Here is a 24,387-nt window from a genome sequence, read left to right on the forward strand (position 1 = left end):
TTCTGTATCTGAGACCTTCTTATAACAGAAATAAAATTAACTCTCAAAAGATCAGCAAATAATAATTAAACAGAAATTCACTCTCAACAATTACAATAATTATTAAACTATGATTTTAAAAAAATAACTGCAAGGCACAATGCATACAATGCCACAATAAATCCCTACTTGAGACCTTTTCTAATCCAGGCAAAAACATTTCCAGTTCCCGAAGCCTTTGATATGTTACCTGAGTTGCTTTTCTTGTACTGGCCTTGCTTCTTATACTTCTGCTGCTTTAACTATGTTGGTTAAATGTACAACTTCCCCCAAAGAATCCTGGGAGCTGTAGTTTGTTAAGGGATGCTGAGTGTTATGTACTGAAGTTCTCACCCTGGGTCAGCAGGGGGATACTGTAGATAGTTTTCACTCAGGTCCACATATGCAATTAAGGGATTGAAAGTGACGTTCAGTGATTGGATAGTTACAGAAAGTTGTTACAGTTGTGTTTTAGTGGAGCTCTATACAGTGGTATCTCGGGTTAAGTACTTAATTCGTTCCGGAGGTCCGTACTTAACCTGAAACTGTCCTTAACCTGAAGCACCACTTTAGCTAATGGGGCCTCCTGCTGCCACCGCGCCACCGGAGCATGATTTCTGTTCTCGTCCTGAAGCAAAGTTCTTAACCTGAAGCACTATTTCTGGGTTAGCGGAGTCTGTAACCTGAAGCATATGTAACCTGAAGCGTATGTAACCCGAGGTACCACTGTATAAGCAGGCTGGCTAAACCCTTCAGTGCAGTTCTGTTCTGGCCTGTGAATAAACAAGAGCTGTTTGAAGAATCGCTGTGTTGTCTGATATGTTCACCCACAACTTAACACTGAGAGTCGCGGGGAGGCACCTAGTTCCCTCCCCTGCCCCGAGCTACGATTTCTAAAGTGGCTTAACAATCAGAGGGAATGCTGGGAATTGTAATTCTGGGAAGGGAATAGGAGTCTCCTAACAGATCTCGGTAAAGTTCGAACAGATTTGCTCATCTTTATGAGGCATAAACCTGACCTAGATGGTGCAGGATGGCGTTTTCATGTGCCCTGGGTTTGTCTTTAATCTCGTTTGTTGTTGTTGTTGTTTTGTTTGTTTTTTGGTATTGCTTTATTCTTCTTCTGGAAGTCACTTTGCGGCAGCACCAGGAAAAATAGATAGAGGGGCACAGATGTGGGCAGCGTGCCTTTTTGTCCAATGTTTGGTTCCTGGAAGAAAGAAAACTCTGTTTGGGGACAGAGGCAAGTTACTCCTCTGGTGGTCCTTGCGTGCTTTGTGGGCCTTCCTGGGTGAAAAGCGGGGGCTCGTAAGACTATAAATATATATGACACCTGTTCCTCGGAGACCACAGAGAAAGCCATTTTTCACCCTTTGCCAGAGGATGACTAGTAACAATTCATTCTGCAGGTTGTTCTTCTCGAAAAGGGCAAAGTTCTCCTTATCACTTGGGCCATCTGCATTCTCTCAGGGCAGCAGGAAGCACCTGAGGCTATCAAGGGCCCCCTCAGTGAGGCTGTGCTCCAGGCAGGAGAAGGAACAGCAAGTAAAATCTCAGCCTCTGAGCGCAACGCATCATGTGCTCCGTCCTTGCAAGAGTATGAGGGCTGAGCCAAAAAGAAAAAAAAAAGAAAGGAAGTTCCTATAAATTGCTCTTCGCATAGCATCATTCTAAGCTCCCTTTCACTAGCTGTCATTGTCTGGTTTCGTGGCAAGTTAGCAAAAGGCCATGGACAGAGGTAAGTCCTCTTTCTCTCTCTCAACCTCAATTTCAGGGTTCAAATTGAGTCAGAAGCTAGCCTCTGAACTTGTTTCTAGCTCCAAGGCTACTTGGAAACAAGCACAATGGCAGTGTGTTTCTGGGCATGTGCAGAGTAGAATTCGCTTGCCATTAAATGATGGCAGCCTTGTGCTCAGACGCCCATCTGGGAATGGGGGCAAGGGCTTCCAAGTGGGGGGGGGGATCAGGTTTAAAAGCCCTGCCATCTCTCCTTCCTTGGAAGGTGTGTGTTTCAATGAACACAATGTGCTACTTACTGCCTTGCCTTGGCTCCCAGGACAGCTGTTAGGAGAAGCCCAAATTTCAAATTACAAGACACAGGAAAGGACCACAATGTGGTATTTTGATTTATTCATGTTAAAAATCTCTTCTGTTAAAAGAGATAAACTCCACCCAGCTCTCAAAGTAGTGTGTTATTTCTAAAGCCAGGGGGTATAGAGGCTCAGACTATCTTTTCTGAACAGGAAGCCCCTAATCTCTAAGGACCTACACACTCAGTGGTAAGTGAGGCTTTCTGTGCATGCTCAATGGCACATACTTCTGAATGAGATGCCACTTTGATAGGAAAAATAAACATATATGTATTTTTCCCCAGCAACATTGGTTTGAATGATGTCAGTTCTGTTTTCTGTTGTAAATAATAATAATAATAATTAATAATAATCACAAAGGGGGGAATAAGGAATGAACTGAGCAAACTGCTTTAGATAAGATGATGCAGAGCTCATGCTTGCTTGGAAAGCTGCTTTCGGAACAGCTTTTTGTAGTCCTCTGGGCACAATGCAAAGCGCAGTTTTGGACTTGCAAACCTCCTGTCTTATGGTCACAAGCTTTGGCGACCATAGGATAGGTGTCAGCAACTGCTACCCTAGGGCCAATTCTGGCCTTGCAACTGCCATCCTTGAGGCGGAGCAGGGGTTGGGGGAAGTAGCAGCTATGACGGGGGCACACCTGCCAGCAATATAATTTGCCTGGAGTGGTGGTGCCGCCATCGTCTACAACTCCCCCTTCGAAACAGCCATCCAGTGAAACCACTTTTGAACCTTAGAAACCACCTGCTCCCCTCACGAAAATAAATCCCAAATCACAGCCCTGTTTATCACGGCTAGCGCATGATCTGTCCTCGTTGCAGCCTTTTCTATAAGCATTTCAGAGTGGGCATGAACAACTTTGCTGAAAGACCATGATATTTCACTTAAATTTGCAGGGCTGCCTTCTCTTCATGTCCTCCTCTGTGTCGTCCCAGCCGTTTTCTGTGTCACTGTGTACATTGTGTTTCCCTCCTCTAGATAAAAAGCTGAGAGCGGTCGTCGTTTTGAACTTGCCTCTCCTTTTCCAGGTAAGGAGCTGACCCAAACGGCCGGTGTCCCTTGAGCACTGCTGCTGTGGGGTGAAGTCATTTGATACAGAGTCTGATCCATATTCCTTTGCTCCACCTTCCCATGTCAGTAAGGGAAGAAGTTGGGCAATGATAAGGATTAAAAGTTCAGGGTGCTTGACAAATGGCCACTGGGCAATAGAAATTTGATTCGGCTTGCATTTAAAGGCAAGCCTAGCTGGTCCGCATGCTCTGCAGAGACACATGCACCAAACCACAGCCATCCTTTGAAAGCCACACTTCTCAGAATCTTGCCAAACCGTTCTCCAGCCAAGCAATGTGTACAAAAATGCATATACTCAAGTGTGCAGGTAGGTGCATACATTACTAAAACATAACCTACAAAGGTGAATGATTTTAGGGGGCATTGCAAAACTTAGCATTTTGGGCAAAACCGCATACCCAAGAATGTGCTCATTGGCAGAAATCTGCGCTAAAACGCTGGCGAATTTTCATGAGGACTATTTTATTGGTTATAGATTAGTAATTCTTTATTGTAATTGATAAGTGTAAACTGTTTAATTACTATTTGCTGATGCTTAATTTTACTGCTTACTATTGGATTCCAATGGATTATTGAATATCTCTTTATTGGATATAAGTTGTTTATTTTTAAAGTTACTGTGATTTTTTAAATATCGGATCAGATTGTTACTATTAATGTTTGATGTTATTTATTATTATTATTATTATTATTATTATTATTATGTGTTGGAAGCTGCCCAGAGTGGCTGGGGCAACTCATCCAGATGGGCGGGGTATAAATAAATACATTATTATTTTTATTATTAAGATTGCCAAAATGTAGAGAACTGAAGTTTAGATTGGAAAAATGGGAAACGTAAAAGGGACAGCTTCTCCCATGCCTCCTGGGCAACCATCTCAAGGCGCATTTTATTCCCACCTCTGAAGAAAGGCGTGTTGCTAAGTTGTGAACTGAGGTTGACTCTGGAGCTCCTCTTTTCCCTCATTCTCACTTTCATACAGGCTCTCACTCTCTCTCTCTTGCACACACACACATTCAAGGGAGAGGGTGGAGGTGTTTGGTGGTGGGCTGCCTCTCCTTCCTTTCTCTTTGAGCGATGCTCCTTCTGCAGGTCCACCCACAGGATGTGGTAGGAGACCTCGCTCACAAGCCCACCGCAAGGTTTTCTAGCAGGCCTCAGAGCTCGGTGTGTTTTCCCTTTTAAACTTTATGTGGCCGGTTCACCTCCCAACCCGCTGTGGTTCTTTCTCTCGGGTCCTCTGCCACTCCTCACACCCGCCATGTGTGCAGTACATGCCCCTTCTCCCTCCCTCCCTCACTACAGATCCTGTTCCCCTCTCTTTTGCTCTGCCTCTCCTTGCTATTTTTGCAACAAAACACACCAGCAAAGTCCCCAGCAGTTCCTGTCCCTTTCTCCAACCCCTGCTTCCCATTGACCCTGTTCCTTCTCCATCTCCATCCTCTACCCCTATCTGAAACAAAAACATATCTCAGACTCAGGGCCAGATTTAGGTTTGATGAGGCCCTAAGCTACGGAAGGTAATGGGGTCCTTTAGATGCCCAGCTATCCTTTGTCAACAACAAATTGTCACTGTTTTTTGTGTTGAATATATGCTACATGGTAATTTATGGACCTAATAGGTACAGTGGTACCTCGGGTTACAGACGCTTCAGGTTACAGATGCTTCAGGTTAGACTCCGCTAACCCAGAAATAGCACCTCGGGTTATGAACTTTACCTCAGGATGAGAACAGAAATTGCGCGGCGGCAGCAGGAGGCCCCATTAGCTAAAGTGGTACTTCAGGTTAAGAACAGTTTTAGGTTAAGAACAGACCTCCAGAACAAATTAAGTTCTTAACCTGAGGTACTGCTGTATCTAAAGCCATTTGCACATGTTGCCATGCAACCAGTCCATGCAGAATGTAGGCACCCTATGTATAAAAGGTAAAGGTACCCCTGCCCGTACGGGCCAGTCTTGACAGACTCTAGGGTTGTGCGCCCATCTCACTCAAGAGGCCAGGGGCCAGCGCTGTCCGGAGACACTTCCGGGTCACGTGGCCAGCGTGACAATGCTGCTCTGGCGAGCCAGAGCCGCACACGGAAACGCTGTTTACCTTCCCGCTAGTAAGCGGTCCCTATTTATCTACTTGCACTTAAGGGTGCTTTCGAACTGCTAGATTGGCAGGCGCTGGGACCGAACAACGGGAGCGCACCCCGCCGCAGGGATTCGAACCGCCGACCTTTCGATCGGCAAGCCCTAGGCGCTGAGGCTTTTACCCACAACGCCACCCGCGTCCCTACCCTATGTATAGAAAGGAGCAAACCGGTGATATTTTAGGGAGCAGGCTAGCAGGCAGGGCCCATTACTTACTGTATGTAGGTTTTATTTTATTTGTTTTTTATCTTATATTTTGGAAATGTACATTCAGGTGTGTTTTTTTCCTTTATATTTTTTGGGGGCCCTCAAGAGAGTTGGGCCCTAAACTATAGCTTGTTTATCTTATACGTAAATCCAGCACTGCTCAGACTTAGTCCTGGAATATCAGCCTCTTCCACTTTTGAAAATGGGCAACCCCAATGTGTTGTTTTCATTGTCTGGAATTTCCAGTGCAAATGTCAGGGAAACACACACCAGCTTCCCATGTGACATAGTAAGGGACTGTAAAGACATGAATCACAGATCACATGCTGTGGTCACCCACAAGTGGCAGAGGGATTTGGAATCACCCTTTTCTGAGTGGAGGGAGAGCTTTTGACCACAAAACAGGCTTTTAAAACCTGTTATCTTAAGAGTGCAGACATCATGCTAAAGTTAACCAAAGGGATGATGAACACTTAGCTATGGTTTGGTGCGATGTCTGAGCTGATAGTTTGTGAGAGGCCAGCTAACCTGAATCAGAAACCATGGTTTGAAGTGCATGAACAGACCATGGCTTTTGCTAATTATGGTTTCGCACGATGACAGAACTCATAATGACCTTCCTTATGGTTCCTTCTCCGCTGCCAAAGATTGGTGCACCAAGGGATGGATGTGTTTTTGGTTTGGGTTCATGTCAATTTTGCATATGTTCGTTCCTAAGTCTTTCCCACCATTTCCCCACATTAATCTGCACTAAAATTTGTATTGAAATACTGCTTTATGACGAAGTACCTAGCTGATACGTATTTTATCTCACGGTACACCTTTCTAGAGGTATTTTAGTCAGAAATACACATGCTTTGGGGGAGTTGCTTTCCCCCCCCCCTTAATGCCACGAATTGCATCACAAAATCCCAAGCAATGCAAAATCCAAAGCAGAATGAAGCCCTAATCCACACCTAGGGCTAGGAAGTGAGAATCAGGGCAGTTCAATTTGCAGAACTTGAATTCCCCAAGCATTCTCAGCTTGCTTTCTTAATTTATTCTTGCATTTCTAGCTCACTTTTCCTCCAGGGAACTCAAGGTAGTGTACATGCATCTCCCCCCACGCCATTTTATCCTCACAGCAACCCTGTGAGGCAGACTAAGAGATGGGAACTGGCCCAAGATGATCATGACAACAGTACTTTTATTTTTTGTACCCCACCCATCTGACTGGGTTGCCCAAGTGGACTGAGTGGGTTGATTGGGGATTTGAACCCTGGTCGCCCAGGGTATCAGCCCCATATATGCTACCTTGAGCTTCTTGGAGGAAAGGCGAAATATAAATAAATAAATAAATGAGTGAGTGAGTATATACTTTCCCACCCGTAAATATATTCACAGATAGCCACTCCAGACCATATCACTTGCAATGGCTGTTCTGATGCCTCTTCTCCGTTAGATTTAGTCACGCGCAATCTTCTCATTCTGAACTTCGCCAGCAGGATCATGTCCCTAGTGCTGTCGGTTCGGCACCATGAGGAATGTAGTGGAGAAAATATTCGCTCCATGTAATGAAACAGGTACTTTTCTCAGGGCAAAACCCAGCAACGGGACCCTAATCTAGACTGCTGTCCAAGACCAGGTATAGATCACATAAACCAGGAATATTGGAAGGGGTGCCCTCCAGATGGGGTTGGACTCCAACTCCCATCAGCCCCAACCAGCAAGGATGATGGGAGCTGGAGTCCATCAACCTTTGAAAGGGGAATTCCATGCACTACCTTTGCCGTTAGCTTTTTATTGTGAGTGAAACAGCTGGTGCAGACACACCTTTGTTTTTGAAATATTTCCACCACCATCCCCCGAACATTTTTTGTCATGATGTTTAGCATGTATGTAGCATTTTCTGAGTGTTTTAAGGTGTTTCACCCACATTATCAATACTGTAATCTCTACACAACAGCCCTTGGCAGGAGATCAATGTTATTATCTGTATACTGCAGATAAAGAACTGAGAAAGAGTGGCTCATTTAACACCCACACCTGCTGAGCTCATGATAGGGATAAGATCTGAACCAGGAATTACATGGTTTCTAGCTCAGTTCCTAAGACACAACCGTAGCCCAGCTACTGCCTGGGAGCAGGTCCTGTTGAATTCAAAAATAGGCAGCTATAGGATTCTGCTCTCTGTTAACTGTGCCAGTAGCTAAGGAAGCATCCTTCATTTTTATTTTATTTCGTTGGGAAACTTTGGTGTAAGTACTGCACATCACATTGTCCTTATGTGGGGTCAGAAACTCCAAGTTTGAAAAAGAGAGCCTCTTCTGCCTATGACCACATCCTCAAAAAGGAATGAACCAATCGCACGTGACCCTTCATAAGGCAATACTCACATGTCCTAATCAGAATTTCCTCCTTGGTATCTCACAGGCCCAAATGTGGCAATTTTCAAAACTTTAACCACTGTCATGAATTGTTGTTCCATCTGAAAATGGCAGACATTCCCTAAAGATAGAGTTGTTGTTTATCCCCATTGATTTGCATCAGTTGTTCCCCACCCCCCACCCCGAAGTCGATAACCCTGCCATAAACTCATTTTAGTGATCCCCATGTGCCTCTTTTTACTGAGGACAATTCTCTATTCGACCGTGGAACAGTCTTCCTCGGGAGGTGGTGGACTCTCATTCATTGGAGGTTTTTTTGTTTTGTTTTGTTTTAAATATTTTTATTAGTTTTTTAACATATCATTTACAACAATTATTAAGCATACTTTTATATCTTATTCAATTTTTTTGACTTCCATCAATCACATCTGAAAATTTTCCAATCTTTCCCACTTAATTTACATTTCTTACTTTCACTATTACATGAAAATATCATAACTAATATCTCTCTTCTTTGCAATATTTCATATATTCCTCCTTACAAAACTTCTTGTAGTCCTACTAGCGTAATTTTTTTATTACACTTGCTCTTCAAATAATTCGTATATTTCTTCCAATCTTCTGTGAATCTCTGGTCCCACAGTTTCGAATCCTTCCTGTCATTTTGTCCAATTCTGCGTAGTCCATTAATTTTGTCTGCCATTCTTCTTTTGTCGGTATTTCTTCTTGCTTCCATTTCTGGGCCAACAACACTCTTGCCCATTCATTCATTGGAGGTTTTTAAAGCAGAGGTGCTTTAGTTGAGATTCCTGAATTGCAGGGGGTTGGACTAGATGACCCTCAGGGTCCCTTCCAACTCTACGATTTTATTGGAGAGGGTGCCCAGTCCAAGTCCAATTTAAAGGTTAAAAAAAAAACTTTAAGAGGCGAGCACAGGAGGGGGCCCCAGCATTGCCCATCACGTGGGAGCACCAGGGCAGCAAACTGAGCTGGCACAGTGCAGATAGCTACATCAGAGTGAATTGCTCTATGGAGAGATATTCAGCACATCTATATGAACATGGCAATACAGTGGTACCTCGGGTTAAGTGCTTAATTCGTTCCGGAGGTCCGTTCTTAACCTGAAACTGTTCTTAACCTGAAGCACTACTTTAGCTAATGGGGCCTCCTGCTGCTGCCAGGCTGCCGGAGCACGATTTTTGTTCTCATCCTGAAGCAAAGTTCTTAACCCGAGGTACTATTTCTGGGTTAGCGGAGTCTGTAACCTGAAGCACATGTAACCTGAAGTGTATGTAACCCGAGGTACCACTGTAGTTATTTCTGCATTTGCATCTATAAATATAAATCAGCCTGTGCATTTTGTGTGCACGTCTGTGTCAACAGCACATTTCTAGGCAATACATTTCCTCTTTTTCTGGCAATGTAATTTTTGCTTGGCTAAACAATTCCTGGAAAGCTTAGTTCCTGTAAGCATATGCCTGCCAGGTGGCAAGCATTTTCTGCAAAATAAAAATGCTTTCAAATGTCGCACACTGAAAATTCCCTTTATGTAGAAGTCATCCTGTCTTGGCGGGTGGGAGAAAAAATGGTTCTACAGAAGTGGTTCCCAACTGGTGGCTCACAGACTCCAGGGAGTCGACGTAACCCACCCAGGGGATTTGTGGTGCCATCTACTAGAGAGATGTCAAAGTTTTCGGAAATAGGGGGTCCATGTAGCTTGGCTTTTGCAAAATGGGGGGTCTGTAGTACTTAGCTGATGGAGAACCACTGTTCTACAGTGTCAATCAGAGAGAAAGGGACCTGGAGGTCAAACCGGGTGTGACGTTATTCACGTCTTCATTCCTTACACGGCAGATTTGTTAAATAATTAGCCGCTATGGTGGGGCTCATACTGAGAATCTGATGGGGAGCAGGCGTGTTTTAACCCTTTTGCCCTTCAAAACAAATCTGGATTGGGGCCAAGCACTGAAATTTGAAAGGAAGTGTGCACAGGAAGCCAAACAGATGTCTTATAAGCCTGCCCCCAAAACACAGAACCCACTTCTGTTCTCCCAACACACACACATACACACACACACCAGTGCCCCTGCAGAGTGTTCTTCTTGAGACCACACTATTTACCCTCTTCTCTAATACTCTCTCTACTTGGGGCTGCAGGGATGAGCAACAGACAGAGTAGCTCTTATTTGCTCCAATCTCAGTCCTGTATTGTAGGGTTTTTATCTACATCGCAGATAGTCAGCAGGGAAACGGCTGTCCTCACTTCAGTTTCAGTTCATCTCACTTATTAATAATCATAATCATGATCATAATTTATTATTTATACCCGGGCCATCTGGCTGGGTCCCCCCAGCCACTCTGGGCGGCTTCCAACATTAGAAGCTTCCCTAAACAGGGCTGCCTTTAGATGTCTTCTAAAAGTTTGGTAGTTATTTTTCTCTTTGACATCTGGTGGGCGTTCCACAGGGCGGGCGCCACTACCAAGAAGGCCCTCTGCCTGGTTCCCTGTAACTAGGCACAGGGAATGTAATCAAACTATTAAGTAGCATACTGGCGACTTGCATTGAAAGAAAAGCTTCCTTTGGTGCACATTTGAACCTTTCCAACTTGGGTGACTTTACAAAGAGGATTAATCAAACTCTTGGCTGTGAATGGCTAGCTATGATGGCATTGGGGCATGAACCCTCCAATCTCTGTGACACCTCCCTCCCCAATCTGGAGAACCCCTGAGCTCATGGTCCCCCACCCCCTATTTGCTTTCTAAACAGCCTTTAATGCAGTTACTAATCGTGTGAATGGCTGCTAATCTAATGTGGAACCTAGAGACTTAAAAGTGGGCATCCACTCATCCCAGGAAATCCTTGGAACTGTAGTCTGTGTGTGTGGCTAGATAGCTCTGAGAGCACCCTCATCTGGCAATGACCTCCAGGACACCTGCATAGGATCATAGAATTGTAGAGTTGGAAGGTACCCCGAGCGACATCTAGCCCAACCCCCGACAATGCAGGAATCTCAACTAAAGCATCCATGACAGATGGCCATCCAACCGCTGCTTAAAAACTTCCCAGGAAGGAGAGTCCACAACCTCCTGAGGGAAACTGGTCCACTGTCGAACAGGTCATACTGTCAGAAAGTTCTTTCTGGTGCTTAGTCGAAATCTCCTTTCTTGTAACTTGAAGCCATTGGTTCAAATCCTACCCTCCAGAGCAGGAGAAAACAACCTTGCTCTATCCCCCATGTGACAGCCCTTTAGATATTTGGAGATGGCTATCATATCTCCTCCCAGTCTCCTCTTTTCCAGGCTAAACATACCCAGCTGCCTCAACCGTTCCTCATAAGGCTTGGTTTCCAGTTCCTTGGTCATCTTGGTCACCCTCCTCTGCACACATTCCAGCTTCTTAAATTGTGGCACCTAGAACTGGACACAGTACTGCAGGTGTGGTCTGACCAAGGCAGAATAGAGTGGTACTATTACTTCCCTTGACCGGGACACTATACTTCTGTTGATGCAGCCTAGAATATTATTAGCATTTTTGTTGCTGCTGCATCACACAATTGATCTACTTGTGATCTACTAAGACCACTAGATCCTTTTGAGAAGCCATGATAGTTAAATTGCGAATCAAACAATTATACCTAGATATAATTCCTCAATGAATGTGCCCCCTGATCTGAAGATTGCTTCCTGGGGGGTTGGGGGGGGAATCACTTGGCAAATGCCCCAGAGATGTTATCCCCTCCAGTATGTAAGTTGTAACTGATTGTTTTATCTGCCTCCTAGCTCTGCATGAGCCAGACTGTGACAGCTGAATATGACTACAATAGCAACTTCACGATTGACTACGATGCGTATGCAGACATCTGCAAGAAGGATGAGATCCGGCGATTCCGTGCTGTTTTCTTACCCGTTGTATACTCCCTTGTGTGTTTTGTGGGGCTGGCAGGCAACTGCCTGGTCATGGTGACGTACATCTACTTCAAGAGGCTCAAGACGATGACCGATATCTACCTCCTCAACCTCGCCATAGCGGACATCCTCTTCCTGCTGACTCTCCCCTTCTGGGCCTTCAGCGCGGCAAAGTATTGGGTCTTTAAGGAGTTTGGTTGCAAAGCCATCCATTGCATCTGCCAGATGAGCTTCTTTAGCGGAATGTTGCTGCTGCTTTCCATCAGCATCGACAGGTATTTCGCCATTGTCCAGGCCCCCTCAGCCCACCGGCTTCGGTCCCAGAGAGTTTTCGCCAGCAAGGTCACCTGCCTCTCCATTTGGATCCTAGCTTTCGTCCTCGCCATCCCTGAGCTGGTCCACAGGGGCATCTATGAGTCTGACCAACAGAAGCCACGCTGCAGCATCCTAGCATACAACTTGCTGGCCTTCAGCACCGGCATCAGAATTTGCCAGATGCTCTTTGGCTTCCTGATGCCTCTCCTAGTGATGACGTTCTGCTACTGCGTCATCATCAGGACCTTGTTCCAAGCCCGGAGCTTCGAGAAGAACCGGGCGATCAAGGTCCTCATCGCCGTGATGGTGGTCTTTGTCCTCTTCCAGCTGCCCTACAATGGCGTCGTTCTAGCTGAGACCATCTCAGCCTTCAACCACACCAATGGCGAATGCGAAGTCATCAAGCGCATGGATGTGGCCAATGACGTGACGTACGGCCTGGCGTGCTTCCGCTGCTGCCTCAACCCCTTCCTGTACGCCTTCATAGGTGTCAAGTTCCGCAATGACCTGCTCCGGCTCCTCAAGAACCTGGGCTGCATCAGCCAAGCGCAGCTCTGGCAGTGGTCAACGTACCGGGATAACACAAGGTGCTCCATTGCCACGGAAACTGACACCACCACCACTTTCTACCCCTGAAAGGCCCCATGGACCGCCAGTCAACTTGGTGTCACAACAGCAGCCTTTTCCATTGGCCAGCATGAGAGATTGACACTTGGAACCTTTGAATCTCACCCAGTGGGTATGTTTCCAAGTTGCCTGAAGGGCCCAACAGACCGCCCCCTCCTCCACAGATCAACTCACATAATTCAGACTGTTGTATAGAGTAAAGAGATGTGGACTGCAGAAAAGTTGCTCACGGATCTCAAGGAAGTGAGCTGATGGCAGGGACAAAACTCTGCCTATGAACTAGAAGAGTGAGCCTAAATCAGGGTTTCCACCTGGTTTTTGTCACTACAATACCCATCACCCCCTGACCACTGGTCCTGCTAGCTAGGGATGATGGGAGTTGTAGTCCAAAAACAGCTGTAGTCGCAAGTTTGGGAAACCCTGGCCTAAATGAATGTAAGAAAAGTTGTGTTGGATCAGGCCAAAGGCCTATCTATCTAGTCCAGCATTACTGTTCTCACAGTGGCCAGGTACCTGTGTGAAGCCCACTGCCTTCTCACACAGGACTTGGTCAACGGGCCACTCCCTAGCTTTGTCTGTGGGACACTCTGTCATTTCTCGGTGGTGAGGTAAACACAGTCTGCAGCTGCTCAGGGGCCCATTTAATCTACTCTTACTGAATATTATCATGTGTTTTCTAGCAGATTGCTGTGAACACAGCTATCCCTGGGGGTTTCCCTTACCGCAATACCTGTCCAGAGTCTCAGACTTGTCAGAGGAATGTTAATAGCTCGTGATGTTCAGGAAATGGTCTCTCAGCAGGAGCCAAATGCCTCTTGAGACAAGAATATGTTCTAAGTAGGAGAAACCCAGGAGAGATTGGGTGATGCAGCATACCTTCCTTATTCCCTCAAGTTATGGAAGGTCTGTGTTGGGGAGAGAAGCCACAGTAAGTGATTTGGACTCAGAAGAGATCTTTGAACTCAGGAAAGTACTATTTTGAGGGCTGCCTCTCTAGCAGTCTTTTGTGGGACGGTAGCATTTGCTGCTTGTAAGAAGGTTAAGCTGTGCCTCCACCTATGTTCAACTTGTACATTTATAAATAAACTCAAAATATTAACAGACACACCGTAAGCCTCTGGTTATCTCTCCCTTCAAGAAGAATCAAGTGCTTCCCTTGGAACTTCTCTTCTCTTACTATTATTATTGATCATCATCATCGTCACTGGGTTATTAATTGCCTTCTAAACCACTGCCTCTTGGCAATTTGCATATAAGAGAATTCAAAGCAGTTAAAACCGCAAAAGGTACATTTAAAACATGACCGGAAGCCTGACAAACTCATGGAAAACCCACATTGGTCCAGCTGGGGAAAGCCTGTTGGAACGGGGGGGGAATGTCTTTAATTGTTTCCAGGAAATGCAGTTACTGAACACCTGTCCCTGGGTGCCAGGAAGACTTCCATAGAACAGGGGCAGCCGCACTAAAAGCCCTGCTCTGAGTTACTGTGGGATGCAGCTTATGAGATCTTTGAAACTCGCAAGAGAAACTCGCCCACCAACCTCCAAGTGTGTAGGGGGCGTGGGGAATACAGGGAAGTAAGGAGTCCTGGGTTTCCAACTATAAAGCCTTTGGGGATAACACAAGTGAGTCATTCCCAGTGCCGGATTTATGTATAAGCTAAACAAGCTATAGCTTAAGGCTCTTGGGGCTCCCCCCAAAAAATTAAAGGGAAGAAAAACTGGATGTACATTTCCAAAATATAAGATAAAAAAACAAATAAAATAAAACCTACATACAGCAACAGTGTTTTGTGTTGTGTAGGCTTCTATGATGTAAGTCATGGGCCCCGCCTGCTAGCCTGCTCCCTAAAATATAACTGGTTTTCTCCTTTCTATATATAGGGTGCCTGCATTCTGCATGGACTGGTTGCATGGCAACGTGTGCAAATGACTTTAGATACCTTTTAGGTCCATAAATTACCATACAGCATATATTCAACACAAAAAACAGTAGCAATTTGTTGTTGACAAAGGACAGCTGGACATATAAGGGCCCCATTACCTTCAGTAGCTTAAGGCCTCATCAAACCTAAATCCGGCCCTGGGCATCCCACACCAGAGATGTTCTTCCAGTGCAAAATTTAACTGCCCACCTCGGGAATGAGGAAATCTCTGTAGTTTGCTGGATTGCCATTAACCACAATGGCAGGGGCTGAGGGGAGTTGTAGTGCAAGGCCCCCCTCCGGCCATACGTTTCATTATGCATTCATGATGATTTGTGCTTGGGATGTTATTGGGGCAGTTACACCCGATCCTCCTTTCAATGCTATCTGCACCTGCAAAAAGGGAAGGAGCGGATAGACTGCTTCTTTTCCAATTAGTGCGTGCCCATAACTTTTTTTTTTTTTTTTACACCACCACAAATGTCTCGAGGGTGGTGTTCTGCCTAGACACTGAGATCCAGCTCTGAGGGCCTTCTGGCGGTTCCCTCACTGTGAGAAGCAAAGTTACAGGGAACCAGGCAGAGGGCCTTCTGAACAGTGGCACCCACCCTGTGGAACGCCTTCCCATCAGATGTCAAGGAAATAAACAACTATTTGACTTTTAGAAGACATCTGAAGGCAGCCCTGTTTAGGGAAATTTTTAATGTTTGATCTTTTATTATCTTGTTGGAAGCTGCCCAGAGTGGCTGGGGAGGCCCGGCCAGGGCTATAAGTATTATTATTATTATTATTATTATTATTATTATTATTATTATTATTTATTAATTTTGCCCCACACTGGGAGAGCATTGCCGAGCGACTAATAAAGCAGAATGATGTATGGATGGTCCCGTATAAATCCGCCACTAATGCACTATTATTATGCCCAGGCCATGTTGCAGAGTACACTTATGAAAGAAAGGGATCCCAAAATGTCTGGAGGAAACTGCCCAGACTGACCTCCATTCCAGAGCAGGTGAAGTAAATACATAACAGGTGTGAAACTCTGGCCCTTGCGAACGAGGTGGGATCTTCCACCAGCGCTTGGGCTCTGAGCATCCTTTCACACGGGTACATTGATTATTCAAGGGAAGCTGAAGTGAAACTGTTTCTGAAACTGCGATCGAGATGTGGGGTTTCCCCACATGCATACTTCTCATTTCGCTCGCTCATGCCACCCCCAAACATCAGGGAAATGGAATCCGAAAACAGGAGGCCGGTGAAAAACTTTGGTGGTTTCACTGCAAAGCAATGAAGTCTCTTGTTTCCAGAAACTGGTTGGTAAGATAATGGAAAACAGGGGTGGGGTGGGGAATGAGGGACTGAAATATCAGCAAGCCCTTTAAATAAAATAATGTGAATGACACTTCAAGCCATGGCCAAGCAGAGCAGCCATTGATACACACACACAAACTGAGAAAAAGGGTGCAGACTTGCATAAAACATGTGTGCATTGATTCTTATGCCTCCTGATGTCTCTTGTGCTCTAGGAGGCTTAATTTGGTCAGAATCGAGTATACACTGAAAACACTGAATTGATTCTCAATACATTACTTCTGGTAAATGAGCCACCATTAGCCACTAGAGGAACATGAAAATATGTGTCCTGGGCTTTTTAGACTCATTTACCCATGTACTTATGGGGACACATTTGTTGCCAGATGTGAAATATATTAGCCTTATGTCCAGCTCTCCTACCCCTCTATAGACTTTTCTTCTAAAAACAGAGAAGGCGAGAAACTTGCTTTCAAAGTGAAATTTGCAATTCTCAAAATCTCACCTCCCCTATCAGCTTGGTCTGCTTGCATTTCATGCCTGTCAGTCTGCGCATGGAGCATGCACTTTGATCATCTCCCACGCTTTGCGCCTAGAACGCGCCGAGTGAACAGTGGAGATTAAAAGGGGCCTCGAGTTTTCAAACCCTTGCTTTCTGCCAACAGAAGCTGGCGAGCAGTAAAGATAACAAACAACCTTGCGGTGCCTTAACAGACTTAACAGATTTATTGTGGCACAAGCTTTCGCAGAATGAGACTTGGCTAGATGCTATCGAGAGCGATGATGGAGGAGAAATCTGAATGAATCTGACCGAACACAGGAGAGAGTTCGTTCTGCAGCTGCTCCACGGTGGTTGTGGTGGTGGCAGCGACAAAGAGATTCTACCTTGCACTCACCACTGTTGCACTTGTGCAGGGCTGTCCAGCAGAACTGTTCTGAGTTTTACAACTTGTCGTTCAGTGGGTTCTGGGTGATCCCTCAGTGACCCACGTTTGCAAGATGTTTTGCACTCATGGATGGTGATTTCCGCAAAGTATTCGATGAAAGTGTTTCTACCCAGGATGTGGATAGAATTCTTGAAAGTACGTATATGACTGGTCACTTGCATGCTCACTTTTATTTCTTGGACTGGGTGATCAAAAAGACCAAGGCTGGGTTGCCTGAATAGATAAGGCAGGAAATTTCTTGTTTTCTTCAGAAAGAGGGCTTGGCTCCAGCAATTCCAAAGGAAGCAATAGTCAGAGTTGGGTTGCCGGATTAAATAAGGAAGGTATTTTATTGTAGGTGTGGGGGGGTTTTTTGCAGAAAGAGGGCCTGGAACCAACTGGAAGGAAGCATTAGTCATTAGTGCTAAACCAAGTATTTGGAATTCTGAAAGTTCAGCCTGAATTTGGAGTGCTTTAAAAAGGGGACATGAAATTGTACCCCCTCTTTCAGATTTCAGCAGATTTTGAGAGTAGGGTGCAAAGTTCCCTGGTACTCCCTTAGTTCCTGTTGGGAGGGTACATTTGAACCCCCAGAATGGTGCTGTGTAACAATGTGTCAAGGGCCACTGACAGCCACTATTTTTTCCCAGAGTGCCCTGCAGAATGATGCTTGCTTCTGATGCAATCTCAGTGCAAGTCGTTACAGAGATTTAAATGTGGCAGCCAGCAGAAGGGAGAATCCAAGAGGGTCCTTGATGCATTTTGCCCCTTGGCACTCAAGAAATAGCTGTCATGGTTGCCCATTTTCATGGTCTGTGAGTGGATCTATAAAAATGTGGGGTGGGAGAGGTTTTGTGGGGTTTTTTGCAGTGAGACCATTATGGGGGGAAAAGACCCTACTGCTTTAGATCATCTGCAGCTGGCATCCAACACCCAGCTCCATCCCTACCATTAGGAAAAGAGGGAACTGCCTTGGCAAAAGAAGGCAGCTGCAGGAGCCTAGATGTTCCTCCTGAAGCCCTCTGGTCATGACTTTCTGCTGGAAGGCAGAGTTTTGTGTGCTACATGGCCTTTCACCCCAATAACTAGCATGTTGCCCTCCTATGCATCCCCCCTTACAAGTAGCAAAGATTCCAGTGCCACTCCAGTCAACCTCTGATGAATGGGAGGTCACCATTTTGTCCTCTTTAGACAGCAAAATATATTGAACCAGCCCTGCAAATAGCCACCTTTGGGCAATGTGCCTGAATGCGGTGGTGTCTCAGTTCCGTGCGTTTCTGGCTGTAACTGATCAGATCCGTTTCAATCTGATTCCCAGCCTGGTTTTGTATAGAATCATAGAATTGTAGGGTTGGAAGTGACCATGCGGGATCACCAAGTCCAACCCCCTGCAATGCAGGAATCTTTTGCCAACTCTGGGGCTCGAACCCACAACCCTGAGATTTAAGAGTCTCATAGTTTACTGATTGAGCTATCCCACATTTCTTCTTTTAAGTCCATTGTATTCTTCTTTTTGGGACGCGGGTGGCGCTGTGGTTTAAACCGCAGAGCCTAGGACTTGCCAATCAGAAGGTTGGCAGTTCGAATCCCCGCACAGGGTGAGCTCCCGTTGCTCGGTCCCTGCTCCTGCCAACCTAGCAGTTCGAAAGCACGTCAATGTGCAAGTAGATAAATAGGTACCACTCCGGCGGGAAGGTAAATGGCGTTTCCGTGCATTGCTCTGGTTCGCCAGAAGCGGCTTAGTCATGCTGGCCACATGATCCGGAAGCTATACGCCGGCTCCCTCGGCCAATAAAGCGAGATGAGCGCCGCAACCCCAGAGTCAGCCACGACTGGACCTAATGGTCAGGGGTCCCTTTACCTTTACCTTTATTCTTCTTTTTAACTATGCTTCTGGTTGTTGGCCATGTTGATCATCTCTCTGCGGGTGGAAAGGCAGAATAGAAAGATGTCTACAAAGCTAAAAGTATTCCATACTGTTATATTCATTTGGAATATCAAGCTTGAAGTACCGTATATCGAACAGCAGAGGGCAATATAACAACATCTGGCTTTCTGCAGTTTGAATTTCCTGCTTCCGTAGGAAGATGGGCATGTTACTCTTGTTTAAACTGCGCATAGAAATTCATCATTAATAAGCGTTGACTGGAAACGAGACGAGGCATGACATTCTGCAGTAACCTCCATACATACTCTAGTTTGAGTAAATAAACTCATTGGCTTCAAAACAGAGACATAAACCTTTTATGAAGGCAACACTGGTTTTATTGTTTTTTAATCTGGTGCCCTGAGGTGGGTTTAGAGTGACAGCCGTGCTGTTTCTTCAGTGATTGCAGTTGTCGCATAACAACCATGTTGTGGGAAGATTTTGTGATGTGATGGTGACCCCGGGGAACAGATAAGAAATGCTTTGTTTGGCACAGCTTTATCAATCTCTTCAAGCAGAGACAGTGAAACAGGCAATATTTTTCCAGCCCAAAGTTACTTTGTCTAGAGCAAGGAGGGCCAACTCTGGCTATTCAATTAAATAAGTATGTTGTTGTTTAGTCATTTAGTCGTGTCCGACTCTTTGTGACCCCATGGACCAGAGCACGCCAGGCACTCCTGTCTTCCACTGCCTCCTGCAGTTTGGTCAGACTCATGTTCGTAGCTTCAAGAACACTATCCAACCATCTCATCCTCTGACGTTCCCTTCTCTTTGTGCCCTCCATCTTTCCCAACATCAGGGTCTTTTCCAGGGAGTCTTCTCTTCTCATGAGGTGGCCAAAGTATTGGAGCCTCAGCTTCATGATCTGTCCTTCCAGTGAGCACTCAGGGCTGATTTCCTTAAGAATGGATAGGTTTGATCTTCTTGCAGTCCATGGGACTCTCATGAGTCTCCTCCAGCACCATAATTCAAAAGCATCAATTCTTAAATAAATAAGTATAGTCCACATAATTCTTAATAAATAAGTATAACCCACAACAAATACTCAACATTTTGCTACAAACATTGGCTGTGCTCAGTCCTCATTGAGCTGTTTTTGGGCGAGGGGAAAGCTTATGGAGTTTCCCATTAATGTTTTTTTAGGGGGTGGGGTGGGGGTATTTTGCTTTTGTTTTGTTTTGACTTCTGGAGATCTTGGGATTCCCCTGAGCCTGTCAACACATCCCTTTTCTGCAAGGGCGTTTCCATCTTGGCTACATAAGGGGAATTCAGTTGCAATAGGTTATATACTATAATAGAATTAGTATATACCGATGGGGCCTGGCCAGGGTGAAGGCCTCTTATATACCTGCTGGGATTGACAAGGCATCTGACCCTCACCTGAATCTCATAACTCTCCTGACAGGTGATTTGGCCTGCAGCCACAGTGTGGAAATAAAGGATGAGATTGCCCACCAGATACCAGGCACTCTACTATTCAAATTAGGCCCCAGTGTTTTTGTTACAACCCCCTTCTCAATTAAGTAATCAATTTTAATCTAGAATTTAAATTCTCAAAACTTTCTTATTTGTTAATTACAGCAAGTAAACTACTGCTCTCACTTCATTACAAACCGTATTTCTACCTGCAACACACTTGAGCAAATCTGCTCCTCTTCCTTTCACAGAAATTTTCTTGCCATTTGCAACTATAGCTGCCTCTGATTAGTTATCAATTAAGTCTTGGGGGAAATGATTGGCATCACACACCATGTGCATGGAAGTTGCCGAACCAATTAACCAACTAGAAGGATTACTGTTAATAGCACCAGTTTTCCTATAACTTGATATTGCTGGATAGTTTTGATGAACTGCAAAAGCATTTTTAGTTTGCTTTCTGTTGCCACCCTGGAACTTTTCTTTATTAGTGCCACTTTGTTTTGTACGATTCCTTGCAAATCAAGGGAAACAACTTTTCTGCTTATATATGTTGATAATATAATTTTGGTTACTGAGAACAAACAAGATCGTACAAAAACAAGATTGGGTGCAGGCCTGGCCAGGACATAGGTGTCCTGACTGTGACAAAGGTGACCTGTGTGCTTGCTTGCTTGCTTAACAGCTGTTGGGAACTTCAAGGTTCCTGCTCTCCCTTCTTATGGTCTTTGTACTGGACCTGGAGACTCCAATAGAGAGCACCCATGTCAAGGAGGAGGGCAAGTGGGCACCCTATCAAATGACAGGGCAGAGGCTACAAGGAGCAGGGCCTTTTCACTGGTGGTGCCCATTGTATGCCTCACTCTTCCCAGACCTGTTCTCTTTTGGCCTGTATTTTGGAGCTTTATAATTTAGGAAGACTTTGGAAGAACTGGTTGATGAGATACACACACATCTCAAATCCTCAAACTGGACCACAATCCACAATGCAAAACAATAGTAAAGCAAATAACAATCTGCATTGAAATAACAAACGTTGATAAAACCCATTGGTTTTTCTCTTTTCATCATTCGGCTGGTCCCCTGCCCATCGTGAGATTTGCTCAACCGCAGTGTAGTGTGCTCTCGGCCTACGTCACCTCAATGTCTTTCCCAGCAGTCCAGTGTAGCACCTCCCTTCCCTTGCCAGGAATGGTCGAGGTGAAGGCAATAACAGCATGGGTTCCTCTGGGGCATGGATGATGTGGGCTTCCCATGCATTTGCATGAACACAGGGAAAGGCCAACCACAAATAATCCCGTTCTTGTAAACACTAGCCGGCCCCAGGTTTTCCCACAATGCAGTGCAGCCAATGGCGTGAGAAAAGCCCTACTGCTGTGTCCCTCATGGCCAACGGGGAAGGCAAGAAGCCTTCCAGCTCGACACATAGGTCAGCCCTCCTGGTCCCCAGCTGCTAGCTGGGAGTTCCAAGTGGGAAGCTCTCATGATACAATCTCCTTTTCCCCCAGTGGTTCTCAACCCTTTTCTTTTATTGAGAGGGCGTGGAAAACTCCTGGGGGGTCTTGGCAGACTATGTAACAAACTCTTTGCTGGTCGTTCCACAAATCAAAGCTCGTGCATAACTCACGTTTTAATAACCATCTTGCTTTCCTGTTGCGATGGAGGAAGGAAAACAAAGTAACTGCACTGGCATCATAATCAAAACCAGCGCTATGGCATGAAATCATGGGCCTTAGGTAGAAATGCAGATTCTCCAAGTGTCTCTATTTTCCATGGACGTCCCTGATCCTGGTTTCTGATTTGATCCCGGAATGTCCCAACTTTTCCCTGGGGTGTCCCTGTTTTCATTGGAGAAATGTTGGAGGGTATGGAGTTATCTGACCCCCGAGCCGTCTAAAGGCAGCCCTGTATAGGGAAGGTTTTTTAAAAATGTTTTATTACATTTTTTATATATGTTGAAAGCTGTCCAGAATGGCAGTCCAGTAAGCTGTGCAGTAAGATGTGCGGGGTATAAATAGCTTTTTTGTTGTTGTTGTTGTTATGGAACAGGACGTCCCTATTTTCATCGGGGAAATGTTGGAGGGTATGGAAATGCGGTAGAAATGTGGTTCATTTAAAGGCGAGCCTTTGTTGTGGCTTCTGCTACCTTGGACTCTGATCTTGGGCCAGCCATGAATGCTGCTATGGCTGCTGCCAGTGTTATTTTTCTAGAAAAAAGAGATGACAGAACTCACCATGAATGCCTCTCTTGTTCCCTTATAATGGCAATAGCACCCACCTGAGAGGTGCTGGAACTGAGTTCCATGATTTCCATCTGAAGAAAAGCCCTGGTTGTTGCCCTGTTGGTGTTATTGCTGGTAAGGTAAAGTTAAAGGGTCCCTGGACAGTTAAGTCTAGTCAAAGGCGACTATGCAGTTGCGCAGCTCATCTCGCTTTTAGGCTGAGGGAGCTGGTGTTTGTCCACAGACAGCTTTCCGGGTCATGTGGCGCAATGGAATACCGTGATGGAAACGGTATTGTGCTAAGTTTCCTAGTTACTCAGGTGTCCAGGTGAGCCCTCTGAATCCTCATCAATCTTGCTCTGCACCCTCCTCCAGTGCTTTCTCCTGCTGGTCTGTGTTCATGAACTGGGATGACTCCTCTTGGTTGCTTTGATGGAAGGTGGAAAGATGTGCTTGTATGTGTGTACAAACATCTGTTTCATGTAGCTGGGATATAGCCTATGGTGCAAGGTAAGAGTCATGCCTGTTGTTTCAACCACTTTGGCCCCGCCCACCACCACTGCATGTGACTCCTGGAAGATTCCCTAGTGTGGCCTCAAGCTGGAGAAAATTCCCCACCCTTTTGTAGGATGTGACATTAGATAATGCACTATGCACATGTGGCCATTTCACAGGGTCAGTTTCTTGGATAATATCGGATAATCATCTATGTGTGCTTCAGCCTGTGCATCAGATTTTATGCACAGAGGTTATATTTTGATGTTACAGCCATGTATAGATGTCTAGAGACACCCGGGGGGCGGGGATTGTGTGCTGTGCAGATAGGGAAGGCAGACCTAATCTCTCTCCCCTGTATACAGTTATACCTTGGATCCCAAACACCTTGCGAGTCAAATGTTTTGGCTCCCGAATGCCGCAAACCCAGACGTGAGTGTTCTGGTTTGCAAATGTTCTATGGAAGCCGAACGTCCGGCGGTGCTTCTGCTGCTTCTGATTGGCTGCAGGAGCTTCCTGCAGCCAATCGGAAGCCACACTTGGATTCCGTTCGACTTCCGAGGTTCCACTTTATTATGAGCCAGATCAGGGATAACTTTCAGGTGCTTTGAGCCTTGGAGTTTAAAGGGCAACAAACAGATTGTGCACGACTGTAGAGAATGGGTTTTGGTGTAAGCCGATTCTCTTTCCAATGCCCTCCCTTATTAAGATGGAGCCAGTGAGTAATCCATTGTCTCAGGTGCCTTCCTTGTGGGCAAACCACCAGGAATGCATGATGCCACAAGGTACAGGACAAATAGGCCTATCAGGGATGGTGAAACAGATGGTGAAGACAGCACATGCCTCTTGGAGCCACAATGACACAAAAAAGCACATGCTATGTAATGTGCAGAGCTGAGATGATGTGGCAAGGACATGCCCAATTCCCAGCGCCACCACTTCATGTGCATGATAGACTCCCTTGCGGAGAAAGTTGCCATAGGTAGTGGGCTAAACCTGCTTTTCTATTAATAGCCTCATCTCCTTTGAGTAATTACAAAGCTTTCTCAAAATTGGGGAAGTGACAGCCTCACTCTACTAAGACTCATTGAGGGTGTTGAGATGAAAAAGATGTTGAAATATACATTTTTTAAAAAAACCAGAAGCATTTTTACTTGGTATTATAGGTCAGGACATTAATAGGCAAGATGTTAAATTGTTTTTATATGCAACAACTGCGGAAAGGATATTGTTAGCCCAGAAATGGAAACAATTCCGACGAAATTAATGGACTATGCAGAATTGGACAAAATGACAGGAAGGATTCGAAACCTGCGGGACCAGAGATTTACAGAAGATTGGAAGAAGTATATGAATTATTTGAAGAGCAACTGTAATCAACAAATTACGCTAGTAGGACTACAAGAAGTTTTGTACGGAGAAATA

At 45.3% G+C, this 24,387-nt stretch overlaps 1 protein-coding gene across 1 annotated transcript; it reads left to right on the forward strand.

The window, feature by feature from the left end:
- Positions 1 to 1,594: 1,594 nt before the first annotated feature.
- CCR7 (C-C motif chemokine receptor 7) lies at positions 1,595 to 13,843 on the forward strand. Its single transcript, XM_083408742.1, has 3 exons — positions 1,595 to 1,756; positions 3,087 to 3,136; positions 11,671 to 13,843. The coding sequence occupies exons 1-3, from the start codon at positions 1,747 to 1,749 to the stop codon at positions 12,745 to 12,747; spliced, it is 1,137 nt and encodes a 378-aa protein (XP_083264868.1). The 5' UTR covers positions 1,595 to 1,746; the 3' UTR covers positions 12,748 to 13,843.
- The last annotated feature ends 10,544 nt before the right edge of the window (positions 13,844 to 24,387 follow it).

Source organism: Podarcis tiliguerta (genome assembly GCF_965153285.1).
Source record: "Podarcis tiliguerta genome assembly, chromosome: 13".
Taxonomy (NCBI): Eukaryota; Metazoa; Chordata; class Lepidosauria; order Squamata; family Lacertidae; genus Podarcis; species Podarcis tiliguerta.

Excerpts from the sequence above, each read along its gene's own strand:
- CCR7 (XM_083408742.1), top strand. Across the intron at positions 3,137-11,670 it reads ACTTGCCTCTCCTTTTCCAG|CTCTGCATGAGCCAGACTGT; the intron begins GTAAGGAGCTGA and ends TCTGCCTCCTAG.